The sequence below is a fragment of the Tyto alba genome, unplaced genomic scaffold, assembly GCF_018691265.1.
Source record: "Tyto alba isolate M040663 unplaced genomic scaffold, T.alba_DEE_v4.0 Super-Scaffold_23, whole genome shotgun sequence".
Classification (NCBI taxonomy): Eukaryota; Metazoa; Chordata; class Aves; order Strigiformes; family Tytonidae; genus Tyto; species Tyto alba.
In genome coordinates, this window is record NW_024881297.1 from 8,523,931 (window position 1) to 8,537,260 (window position 13,330).

The window sequence follows — 13,330 nt, forward strand, 5'->3', positions numbered from 1 at the left end:
AACTCTGTCTGCATCTAAAAACAAGAGATTTTCTCTTATTAAAGTAGTCCAAAGTAAGATTTACTTATCTATGTAAATATTCTTAACAACTAGCTGTAAGCATGAGCCAATACTTGATGAAAATAACATCACCATAAAAATCCACTGTCTACCTTAATTTATTTTGACAATTATTTTAATTAACTTTATAAGTTCAAGAATGGGGGTAATTGTCTGTAAGGGTACATTTTGATGGGCATCTCAGTGAACTTACTGTTATGCTGATTTACAACAGGGGAAGATTCAACTCTGGGATTTCAAATCTAGAACTGTAGGAATTTGCTCCATTGGGCTATATGAACAATGATTCACATTCAAGGGGACTAAAAAGACGGGGAGTTTTTAAAAAGACTATTTTTTTAACAATACATTTTTTAAAATAGTAGGCCTGGTAGCGGTTGTGCTGTCATTGCTGAGTGTTTGAAAAAACTGGCATTTAATATCTATCAAAATGATACATGAATTTCAGCTACTTTTATGAAACAAAAAAGGTGACAGTCCTCCTTGACAAACATGTAACTTGAGTTTACAGTTTCTGTAGTTGTTTCTTTCCCTTTATAGCAGATTTATTCTGGTTTAGAATTTCTTTCCTATTTTTGCTTTCTTCCAGCAACTGATGGTTCTACAGAGAAAGAACAATTAAATGAAAGTGCAGTAGATAGAAAAACCAAATGTAATACTTATGAGCTTTCATTAACTGTTTTACTGTTAATCAGCACATCTTTATGTTAAACTGATACCCTGAGTGGCACAAACACATCACCTATGCACCCACAGATTTAACATTTGTGGAACTAAATTAAGGCATGGAGTAGTGATAGAACTTTCCTAAGGTCATACATGGAGTTAAGAACTTGTCCAGCTATCCCATGTTTAATCTGATTATGTTGGCCACATGATCATCTTTTCCAGCTGTCGTTACTATTTTTAAATAGGTGTTCTGGCATAGTCTATCAACTGTCTCTGCTCTGTAAATCAAAATACTTGTCTAAGAATGTTTAGATGTTGTTCAGTCGTGAACATAGGGACATGAATTCAGGGTATGCATATCTTTACTCTCTTCCATGAGACAGTAATAGTTTAGAACTGGCAACTTTTGACCAGGCAACTGATCACCCTTTCTCTTAGACATACACGAGCTTTTGTGGAACACAACTTGTTAGATATCTCTGCTAATCCATGACAGTTTTTTTCTTTGTAAAATAAATATCTAGGCCTTGTACAGGTGAATATCCGTCATTTTAGAAAAAACAGAACTTAACCCTGTGGCCATCACTTTGTTGCTGCTCCCTCTTTACTAACCTCCCAGTTCTGTAGTCTGTCACTGTCTTCTTTGTCAGGGGCTCCCCTTCCTTGATGTAGGTGGCTGGTTAGCCTGCTCCATCCAAAATTACGCATCCTGTCTTTAGGTTAGTCTAAGACTTGTTACAGAATTTACCCACTGGATCCACAGCTAGCTAATGGAATTTCACTAGTTTCTGTTCTGAGTAAGGTTAGAGTGTTACCGTCATATTTTTTGCACTGTACCAAAATATAAATGTACATAATTTTATATAAAGGCCGTTCCCATACTCTCCAAATATCTTGAACTTACTCCAGTGAACCCAAAACAAAGTTAATTCACAATGACTAGTTGTAGCCCGACATTTTCATCATAGTTGAGGACATGTAATATGTTTTCGTACCTTTATTACCCCTTTTTGCTAAGATGCTGTACATCTTTCAGCTGTACCATGACCTTAAGTTACCAGTTATCACTTTTTGATCTTGATTTGGCTCTTCAAAAGGTAAAACACTCATGTTCAGTCATGTATTACCTATGTCTTCTATACAAGTCAATGAACTTTAAAAGGTTATGGGAATCCCTCAGATTCATTTTACGAAATATTTTTGGTAGGTACCTAACGGTTCAATCTCTTCAGAGGGAATAAGAAGACATTTTCACTGACAAAATAACTGAATTCTCAAAGAAATGAATGACTTCTTTTTTTTTTTTTTTAATGAAGAAAGTTTATTGCAGGTTCTTCTTTTACAATTCTAGTAGAAAGTATAGCTAAGAAAGAAAATGAACTATTACCAATTCATAGGAACGAGCAAAGGAAAAAAATAAGCTGAATACGTACTCTATTGAACTAAGCATTATGGTAAAGATAAAACCTCATCTATCTTGTGACTGCAGATTAAGGATAGCTGCTCCCCAATCCTTGTTTCCAGTGCTTGCACCAGGTGAATAGGGAGATAGCACTGACAAACCTCTGATAGCTATTGATGGCAGCTATTTGTAGTAGCTCCTCTATCAGCTCACCCTAGAACTAGGAACTGCTCCGTTCATCCTAGCTTAGATAACATGCAGCAGGCTTTCCATTCACAGGTCCAAAGTAATTTTATCTAATAGGTAGTGTGACCCTGGAGAAAGGTGTGGATGAGACACTTGTGGCTAGGATAGAAAATGACTAGAACAAAAAGGCTTCCTTGACTCCAGTCTTTGTTATAAATAAATGTCCAGTGCTCGTGTTTACATCCCAAGTCACTTTTATTTAAATTCATATTACCTAAACACTACTCGGCAGCCTGCAAGTCAGATAACAAACTTGATGCAAAAACAACCATCCTTCCCTCTATTTCCAATGTTTGTCTCATGGTATTTCAGTTAGTCCACTAAAAAATATTTTGTGAAAATTTGCCTCTTCAAGTTCAGTAGAAACTTGGCTAAAAATAGAGGCATCAGAACAGAAGGTGAATGTAAGTTTTCTTCCCTTGTCTTCCTCTCCCACTTTTCTGAGAATCCTCATCAGAAGAACAGAACAGGGCCTGCTTGTAAAGGTGAGGCCAGGTAACTGTTCATCGTCTCACCGCTCATATAAAAATACGGTTAGCTACACCATAAGTTATTCTATTGGAACCCAAGGCTGTGTGAAATGCAGTTAAGTAAACTAACACAGGTAACTTAAAAAACATCTAACGTTGCCAGATTCTTTCCCCTACTGCTGCTCTCAAGACAAGGGCAAAGAGCACTCAGAACGCACGTTCACTCACCCGCTATGAGAAGATCAGCCTCCCGTGCCAGAGCCTGCCTTGGGCTGGCCATGAGAGGGTGCACGCAAACTGAAAACAAACCGTCGTGTGAAATGAAGAAAAATTGTGGCGAGAGTGCAGGGAGCTTCAGTAGGGTTTGGTTTCGTCAGTCCTACGCACCAGGCCGATCCCCAGCAAACTCGGGAGACACTGAGGCGGGGAGCGTGGGGGATCGGAGCGGCTCAGAAGCAGCAGGGAAGAGGGTCTTGGACCCAGCCACACGAGGATCACTGGCTGCAGCAGTAATTGTAGAAATTTTCTCCATTCCAGCTCTACCAGAGTCCTGACAGTGCTTGCTGCAGAAAATCTGACTCTCTTTATCTAGAGCTGTGTTCTAAAAACAAAGGAAAAAAATGCAAGGCAAAATAAGAAAAGAGCAGCTAAATCAGAGGCCTGTCTTAACATAAGGATTAAAACAATCTACAACACATTAAGTGCATGCATTAGAGCCAGAAAAAAAAAGGAGAAATAACATTAGAAGTCTTATATATAATTGCAGCATTTTGTGGTGCTGACTTTGGAAAATGTAAGGAAAACTTATCTTCCAGGCATATGTTTACCGTGATGGTGCGAGTTTAAAATTTTGTCTTGCAAGTCTGATGTGGAAAAAAAATTACATGAGTGGTTATGATATGGCAGGAACTCTTCATACTAGCTTCTAGCAAAACTTACGTACTTGTGTTTTTACAGATACAGGGAATCACATAATGCTTAGTGAAAACTTAATAATACTTTTTCTGTAACAACCCACATGGTACAGAAGTGTGTCTTTTGTGAAGGTGACAGGTGAAAACCTAATGATTTTTTCTGTCTTAAGCAGAAAAATAGATGCTCTTCTTTATTGTTGAGAGTAGGCAAATGACCTCTCATGAGGCTGACAAGGTGGCAAAAATGCATAATTTCTGAATACTAAAAAATAAGTTTACTGAAGAGAGTAGCAAGTTAGAATGAAAACTGAGAACTCTATAGGTGGATTATCTGGAGTATGTGGTGTGTTTGCTGAAGCCGACAACTTTCATACCCTCTGAAGGATACCGCCAGCTGTGTTAAACCACAGTGTAATGTTTAATTGCTAGTGGAATGTCTAAAGTGACCTAGAGGGAAACCCAGTAGTTCCTGTATCAAAAATATGTGTCAGAGTTGCTTTCTGAGACTGAGGGACAGCGTAATTAGTCTTGTCTCACAGCTAGAAGGCTGATACTGATCTGTATAAATCCATCTATTTCTTGGCTTAACTATTTACTTTGTGGAAGATCTTCAAGTACCAGTGGTAATACAGATTTAAGTTAATGCTGATTAAGTAAGTTCTTTGTAGTTATTCAGCTATGCAGAATGGTGCAAGGTGCATTTACTCGTCATGTACATCCTGGGCTTTCTACAGTAATCCACAGATGTGTGACGCCTGAACTGCGGAGCAGAGCACAAATACATGTTTCACCTTTGTGGCACCCTCTGCATATGTATGTGTAAGCATTGTATAACACTGTTACGTGAAATTTTGTAGTCTGACCTGGGATGTGCTAATTTTAAAGTCAAGTCAGGTGCTCTGCCTTTTCTGTAGCTTTTTTTTTTTTTTTTATTATTGATTGCTCAGGAAGACTTGTTTTACTAATGTAAAAATTTTTATGTATTCTTAGTGGAGTTTGTCTACTACGCTGTTCTCTAAATCTTGTAGTTTTAGATGCTGAAATCATTTTCTGATACAAGTTAAATTTAGCATGTATTTATTTTTAGATTAAAGTCATCAATGATAGCAGAAAATAAGGTACTTAGCCTCTTTTTTTTCCAAACTGATTATATGGCTTGGTAGTGAAAATTTACTTTATTATGGGGTATCTCAACTCAAATTTCTCTAGAGCTGGACTAGTTTCTCTGATTTCTCACACGGAGGACTTTTAGAATTTGCAGGTATATAGATTATGGGTTGTTCTGGAATCAGTCTCACTCAGAGTCTCCTGCTGAAACTATTCTATTTTGTGTAATGTGGCTGTGTGCTGGGGCAGGGAAGGCAGCAAGCAGCTTCATGATACCCTCTCTTCCCCCGCCAGGCCTTTGTGCCAGTCTTTTTCAGACCAAAGTACTGAGTATAAAAGTTCCCAAAAGAAAAGGTTAAAGGTGAAGTATTTTGATTGTACGATGTTTTGGTTGGGATTTTTGGTTGTTTTTGTTTGTTTGTTTGTTTGTTTTTTGTGGGTTTGGTTGTTTTTTTTTTTTTTTTTTTTTTTTTTAATTGAGTTACAGCTTCTACTAACAAATGGAGCACATGAGAAAATGACTAGCCTAACTGTATCTAGGCTTTTGAGATTAGCTATGATGTGCAGTAGCTTTATCACTATCAAAGTAGCTGCTGTGCCAGCAGGACTGCATTTCCTCTTTTGCTTGCTGGAAAAAGAGTTGTGAATAAACAGGTTTCTGCTATTTCAGTGGCAGGTCAGTTACTTAATAAAAGGGAAAGAAAATGCTTTGAGTTCATGCTGAGGGCGATTTTCTCCTGTGCTGTCCCCCCAGCAACCTCTGACAGTTGTCACACCTTGCACATAGCAATACATACCTATGTAATGCAATGTAGGATTTTTATTTTTCTTTAAAAATCAAAGAGGAAGCTTAATTTTACTGTTGCTAAGTAAGAATGTTTTAAAATAAATTAGGACTGATTACCTTTTGACCAGCACTGTAATACCATAAAGGCTGACGTGACAATTACAAGTTTTATTTTAAGTGGGAACAGTGCTTATTTCAGTGGCTTTGGGTTCTTTGGAGCTGTCTTCATAGGATTCCCATCTTTTTCTAATTGCTTTGGGATATTGTAAGATACACACATGCACAAAATTACTCCCAGGGGAATAGACCAAAGTATGTCTGAGGAAGTAAAAAGTTTGCTTAGAATATTTCAAACATGCATCACTTAATACAGAAACCTTTTTTGTGTTTAAAAGATTTTCCTTTTTTTTTTTTATTTTTTTTTTTTTTTGGTGTGACTGTAAAGCTCTTTCCACTTCAGACTGCCCGAGTTATTTCTCCTTTCTTCTTTTTAAAAATGGAGAAGATGTATTTTTTGTGCAGCAGAACAAAGCATTGCAGTTAGTACGTACCATTGCCTTGGACCTACTCAGAGGAAAGCAATGCAGGCATTGGGAAAGGAGGAAAAAGGAAGGAAGCAAGGGACAGAAACTAGACTTACTTTAAGCAGAACTAACACAATTGCAACATATTTAGATTTACATAACATTTTGATATTGACAAAAAAAATCAGTAATGAATTAGCAGCAACATGCTTTTAAGGGCAGGAAGAGTCTCCTGTGCAAGAACACTGAAGTAGGTATGTGCAGTTTTACTTATCTGCCACATGATGGTATTATCTGCATTGGCCAGATGACAATATTTGAATGAAGTGATGCTAAAAGGGATTCCATTAAATATGCGGGTGGACTGATAAAGCAATGCACTGCAATACATGAGAATTACAATACTGTGCTTGTCTGAATCTGAATGTTTTTAAGCAATGAGTGCTAGTACAAGTGTAGAAGAACTTAACATGAAGATAATTAAATTTCAGTGCTCTAGATAAAGAGCATCTAGGGCAAGAATAACAAACTGGGGGGCTTAACCCTCATCAGGTTACAGTGTTTTGAACAAGAAGTTACTTTTCCCCTCAGCAATAACTGGGAGCTACATTCAGAAATAAATAATTATGCATTTACATCCTCCCATACCTGTTAGAAGGAAATAAGGCAGGAAAAGGGAAAAATGAAAAGTTTTAATGAGGTGTACTTTTCTGGCTGAAGGAATGTCAGTAGCTAACAGAATCAGAAAAAACCCACACCAATAAGAAGCCAGAAGCTACGCTGTGTCAGAGATCTGAGACAGGCTTAAGTGGCATGCAAGTTGGAGAGGGGCTGAGAGTTAGAATTAAAATTGCTCTTATTGCATATAGTGCATTTTATACCAGTTTTCAGCTTCAGGCTTATCCATAGTCTCAACAGTATAAAGAATGAAGCTCTGAAGTCCCTCTCAAACTGTCAAGTCAAACTGTCAAATGAAATGTAGACAACAGCATGAACCTGAAATCCATTGTCTGACTTCTTTCATTTTTTATTTTTGTGACTTTTCCTACATTTAAGTCTTTGGCCTACTTAATTCTCATAAATATGTTTGCAAAAGTATCTATGTATGCAGAAACATTATTTAAATTTACCTAATTTCAGACGATTAAGACAATTCTTTGCCAACATAAGTGGGCTGGACTTTGAGAGTAGTTAATACTAATGGGGAGGGTTGGGGGTGGAAATCACTGTTACGTTACTATCATAGATTGTTTTATTTTTCTTTTAGTAACTGAAGATACTATTTGTGTGCAGTGTCCATCCTTGCATTAGATAAGAATGGACTACAGTAAGATGGCCGTTCAATCTCTATGGCAGTTACATATTCTCTGCAAATGTGACTGGTCATCTGAGTACCGATAACAATAAACTCCATTTCTTCTACCATGATTCACACACGGGCCTTCTGGAATTACTGTTAATGTAAGTTCAACTATAGGTCATCAGGGCTCCTTTGTACGCTTTGAAGAAAGTTCCCCATCAGGGAACAGAAAAAACATAGCAGGGGTTAGATTGGGACAAAATTAATGTAGTGAACATTCAGTACTACAAAGAAAGTTTCTGAAATGGAGTCTGGTTTCCTGGCAAGTGTAGTGTTGAACAACAGTATGCTCAAGATCAAGCAATACTTGGACAGGCATAGAGGAAGAGCCTACTTAACTGCCTAGGTTGTCAGTATGATAAAAAATTACACTTTTTATAACAAAAGATTTCAAATCATTAATAAGCTTCATTTCAACATACAACTACTTAGTGTTTCCATGTTTCTTTTTGAAAGCTTGTTTTTATAGCTTAGCTAGCACACTGTGATAGACTCGGTTGCTCTCAAGTGATGAGACAATCCACACTATACAGAAATAAAGACTAGAATTAGAGACTGTTCTAGCTTTGGTTTTGCTATTCTTGCACCAAACACGCTCATAGAGCACTGTTAGGAAAATATGCACAGTATAATATCAATGTATAAAAATGTTAATTTCTCTTACCATGATGACAGAAACCCCAGCAGATGTGTTATTTTGCTTGGGTAGGGTGTTATTAAAGTGCTGCTTCAGTTTACCTGTTACTTCAGCTTGCATATTATTCTCCTGGGAAGCATCATCCTGTATAAGAATAAACACAATATTCAAGTTAGGAGCAAAACAAACACATGTTTGAATGTAACTGAGTAAAAGAGAAGTTTTCTATTGTCTTCGGGTACTTCTTACTTTTCAATGCAGAGTAAGCATTCAGACAGGCAGCCTAAAAGCGAATGCACTCTGCTACATGAGATATAGTTCAAATGGGCTAAGAGGAATTACAGAGGAAAGGAGCATAGCAACCAGAGTTTCATGTATGAACTTCTATTTCTTAAAAGGCTATGTGATTCTGTATGTCTTCAGTCCATTGGTTTGTCACACAATCATAAGCTGCAAGTTGGAGACAAGCATGTTAAAAACAACATGCTTGAAATAATGTTAAAAATAAAAAGCGTATTTGTCATTTGGCTTTCTTTTAAATCAGAATTTCAAATGGTCCGTCATGTCCTAAGTGTGCAAACATTATACAGTACCATAAACACATTTGAAAGCAGCTGTTACGTACAGACACACTTGTAGTTGTCTTCTCTTGTTTGAGGGAACTCCACAGATCATATTCAGTCATTCTTTTAAAATGTGTCTGGAAATATACATTGACTATGCACATGTAAACTGGTATTTATTAATAATGAACTGATTTTAAATCAATAAGCATTGATGTTCCCCATTGCTGCTGCCCAAAAAGATGAGGGACCTGGCAGCCATCAGCTTAGTGCCCGTGTTAAATTAGGTATTTTATTTGCTTATTTTATTTCTCTTATGAAGCTTGAAGTGCTTCAAGAAACGGGAGGTGGTATTCAAGTTCCATTGCATCAAGATAGATGCCAACATGCACAACAGGGCTTCCATGTACACATTTCTGAGATGACTGTTTTCTAGGTTGAACGTGAAATAACAAAAAAGATCACACATCTGCCTGTTGTGTTATGTTTAAGCAGGGTTATAGCAACCCCCAGCACCTTCTAATCACAGTCAGCAAGTGCTACCCTCACTATTCTTTCAGAGCCAATGGTGCTGTTTGTTAGAGCTGAAGCTAACTTCAGACTCTTGCTGTTCTCTTTGATGTGGAAATGGGACTAGTGGTTCAATAAACAGAAATGGGCGTAGTAGAAAGGTATTACTGCTTCTGAAAACTACACTTCAATGGTTAGATTTACAGATTCAATATCAAAATAGAGACAAGTATAATGTATTTTACTCACTGACACCCAGGGATGGCTTAGGATCTGTGCTGCTGTATATCGGGCTTCAGCATTCACATGTAACATCAGGCTAATTAACTCCTTTATTAAAAAAAGAGAAAAAACAAGACAAAAAAAAGAAAAAAAAGAAGAAGAGTTTGAGGAGAGTGGGGAAGGATATTACAATGGAAAATACTGTTGCACCAAGTTGTTCTCAGTGCAATTTTCTTGCAATTTTTCATGGTGGAAAAAAACCCAGCTTACACTGATACCAGAACCAGTGATACCAGTGTGACTTTACTGGAACAAAAAATTTGTCCTTTGGGTTTAAGAGTATGCTGGATAGCATATTTCATATCAACTTCCTTATTGTATTTGTGTTTCAGTGAGTCTTCTGAAACCAGATGAAATGGTAAAAATCAGCTATAATGTTCCAGTTTGTTCTCTATATATTCATGCAGGTGACTGGAATGAAAACAAACCTGGGACAGATGAGATCCTCTATGGGCAGTGTACATGCACATAGTAACAGTACATAAAGAGTACAAATCAGAGAGGCAAGAAACTGCATCTGAAATTCAAGAAACTGCTGAAATTATTTAAAAACTATGTTCTCTTCTGTGTTGCTCCAGAAGAATAAAAGACATTTAACTCTTTTCATCAGCTAAGGATCACCTGGTATAGGAAAAAGCAGATAGATAGAAAGATAAAAATTCTTAATTCTACTAATTATATGGTTAATCTCAAAAGATTTGGTACTGTGGCTTTCATCATATTTTAGAGGCACTAGAGCAGATGTCTTTAGCTTTATCAAATACTTCCATTGGCCTTCCATTAATGGTGTCTACAGATACGATAAACCTTAAGAGGTCATCGATACAAAGCAGTCAGTAAAGTAAAATTTAAAACAAACCAAAACCCAAACCAACTTTCTTCAGTTGTTTATTCATTCATGTTTCCTCTTATGCAACTAACAACTAGTTTACTGGTGTAATTCCTGGTTCTACAAGGCTATTAAAACAAATATGTCCCCTTCCCGAATGAACAACTTCATGTACTTGGAGTCAAATCACCACTTGAAAAACCCTTTATAGCCTCCAAATCATCAGTCTTCATATTCTTATCACGAGTATTTCAAGGAAATTGGTCATCACTTCAGTTTTGGGAAATGGCTTCTTCAAGCAAATAACATACCTGAGAGGTTTCCCAACCCTCCAAGTTACTATTTAGTCTGTGTAAGCCTGAAGTGAAAGGTCACCTTTAGTACCATGATTGAGGGCCTTGTTTGTTCAGAACACACGTTTGGAAGAGTGTGAGATGACTGGAGATTGGGAAATGTTGGCAAATGGATAAACAGCCTTTGGGAAATGGAGAGAAAAAATGCAACTTCTCATTGGCTGGTTAACAAATAATCTCCACTTGCTAGTTGAGAGTCCTCAGATATCATTCAGACCATGTTACTGAATTAGCTTGAGAAACGGGGCTTAAAAGTTGGAACATTTATCCTACAGACAGAGTAATTTTAAACACAAATGGCAATAATAACACAAGAACTATTAGCAATGGCAAATCAAGCTGGCTGTACCTCTTGAAAAGTTCTAATAACTGGCTCAAATGAAATAGGAACAAATTATGTCAACTGCATTCAGTTCACATAGCAATAATTTTTCCTTTTTTAAGAGTGATAGGAGGGAAAAATTCAGAGGCATTTTACAGCTCAAGTACTGAACCTGCTATAATAGTTCATCATTAAGTAAACTGAATAGCATGTGATATTCACTGACTGCAGTTGGGATTCTGCTATGCTTACTCAGACAATAACATGATGGCCTGTAAAACCTGAGCTTTCATCAAGCACTGTTAAGCTATCTAACTAAAAAGGCACAGCAGGTAGAGAAGTGCGTAAGAGTCTATCCTGAATCTTCTATTCTGCCTTTCCAACAGAGCATAGTCTTTTCAGTGGCTTGTCAGAAACACTATTTCAGGTTGGAAAACATATCAGTACCTTTGCTGAATCAGTGATGTTATCCCAGTAGGGAGAAGGAAAATCCAGCTTCCCAACAAGTATCTGATCAAAGAGGTCTTCCTGAAGGTTGTTTTCACTGTAGAACAGCAGCAGTGAAAAAGATCACGAGAAAGAAGTTGGTTTGTCATATGAATTTTTAACTTGATTTGGAGATGGAACAGAAATGACATTATATCAACTACTATAAACACATAATTTGCAAGCTTCTATAGTGGCAGCACTTCTGAGGTGTTTGCCATAGTTGCACTGTCAGGAGTGATGAGAACAGAAAAAATAATATATTGAGGTGAAAGGACTTCCACTGGAATAGAGACTGCATAGCTAACATAAAGGAACAGGAAAGGTGATTAAAAAATAAGTTACTTGCCAGCCTAGTTCTAAAGGATGCACTCCCGAAAGGCATATGATAGGGGGAAGAAGCATAGTGAAATGAGCCTCTTCTGTTAAACTATCACAACGTGACAGTTTTCAAAATCCTAAGGGGAGATATGGAAAACACATGATACCTTTAGTTCACTAAGGATTGGCAGGCTACTGATATTGAAAGGATAAGTACTTTTGTATCAAAAACATGGTATCATGAATATTCAGGGATCAATGGCAGCAGGTTTTATGTTTTTTAACCTCTGTTTGTTGACCCTAACCACTGTGCACATCCACCCAACCTATTTCTGTAATGAAAAATTTATGTCTTAGGTTGGTTTTGCAATAAATATTTATTAACCTTGGTTAAGACCTGATTCTAATAGCATGGTATGGACATTCTCTGTGCCCAGCCCCCAAACTCTATTCAAAGCAATTGCCATTTGTTTGCATGATATATCTTTCAAAACATGTTTTCAGTTTTAAACATGAACTAACCACATGCAAAAAACAAATACCTAAACTAAATGGTAATTTTTCTATTGACAAATATTTATGTTGCATTCTTTGGAAAATATTCAGTCTGGTGATTTTTAGTTAAAAACTAAGTATTTTGCTGTAAAAACGGACAAACAGATTGTGCACAAACAACTTATAGGTTAGGAGGAGAATTTCGCATTAAAATGTGTCAATTCCTTCTCATTCCCTGGGAAAAAAAAATTGCTGAGGCACAAAGCATATCCATTTGATTGTTAGAACTTGTACATATTGTGACACTGAGTAGCAAGAATTGTGTCTGCAAACTCCATCGCTCATGACATTTATCAAAAAGATTAGCAACGTTAAAAATGCAACATAAGCAAATTCTTCCCCTCACCTCAGTTTACCATTAACCACCCCTCATCACCATGAACCAGTAAGCTGATGTGTCCAACCAGAAACACTAGAGGGCAAAGCATACACGTGCATTGAGCTGGGATACACACAGCAGACAAAAGGAAAAGAAGCTGCCCTCATACCACCCTACCCCTGCACACAGCAGTAAACCAGTTGCTGCCTTAGAAAAATAAGTAAGCAAAATTGATCCCAAAACCTGAGAAGAGGGACAGGTGAAAAGAATTTTTTAAAAGGACAAGAAGGTAAAGAAAATGTGTCAATCTAACCCTTTTTTTTTTCCACGCCCACCCAGATGCCTTCTTCAGGGAGATATGTAAGACTTGCTCAGAAAAAACTTGGTTCTTTACTACCTTTCCCTTTGACATACAGGGACACTCACCTGCGAAAAGGTGGAAATCCACATAACAGTATGTATGTGATCACACCTGCAGCCCAAATATCCACCTTTAAGCCATATCTGAGAAAACAAGACTGTTACTTGTGCTGGATTAAAAAAAAGTCATTCCAATCAGTTGATTACATTTACAAGAATATATATTGAAAATCTGTTCTAAGTTACTTGCTGAT

At 37.1% G+C, this 13,330-nt stretch overlaps 1 protein-coding gene across 5 annotated transcripts in view; it reads right to left on the reverse strand.

The window, feature by feature from the left end:
* Positions 1-2,023: 2,023 nt before the first annotated feature.
* The window catches only part of DCLK2 (doublecortin like kinase 2), a 94,418-nt gene continuing 83,111 nt past the window's right edge, over positions 2,024-13,330 (reverse strand). For 2 of the 5 annotated variants that reach the window (XR_004406696.2, XR_004406695.2), the window contains 6 exons: positions 13,143-13,220; positions 11,483-11,579; positions 9,499-9,579; positions 8,204-8,320; positions 7,061-7,143; positions 3,347-3,448 (listed from right to left, as the gene is read on the reverse strand). Coding sequence is in view for 3 of the 5 variants with exons in the window: in XM_032990033.2 (XP_032845924.1) it covers positions 3,227-3,448; positions 8,204-8,320; positions 9,499-9,579; positions 11,483-11,579; positions 13,143-13,220 (595 nt within the window). In the remaining 2 variants the exon portion in view is untranslated. Of the gene's footprint in view, positions 3,449-6,206; positions 6,220-7,060; positions 7,144-8,203; positions 8,321-9,498; positions 9,580-11,482; positions 11,580-13,142; positions 13,221-13,330 lie in introns of all 5 variants that reach the window. The other 3 variants (XM_032990033.2, XM_032990023.2, XM_032990042.2) reach the window with 2 other exon arrangements.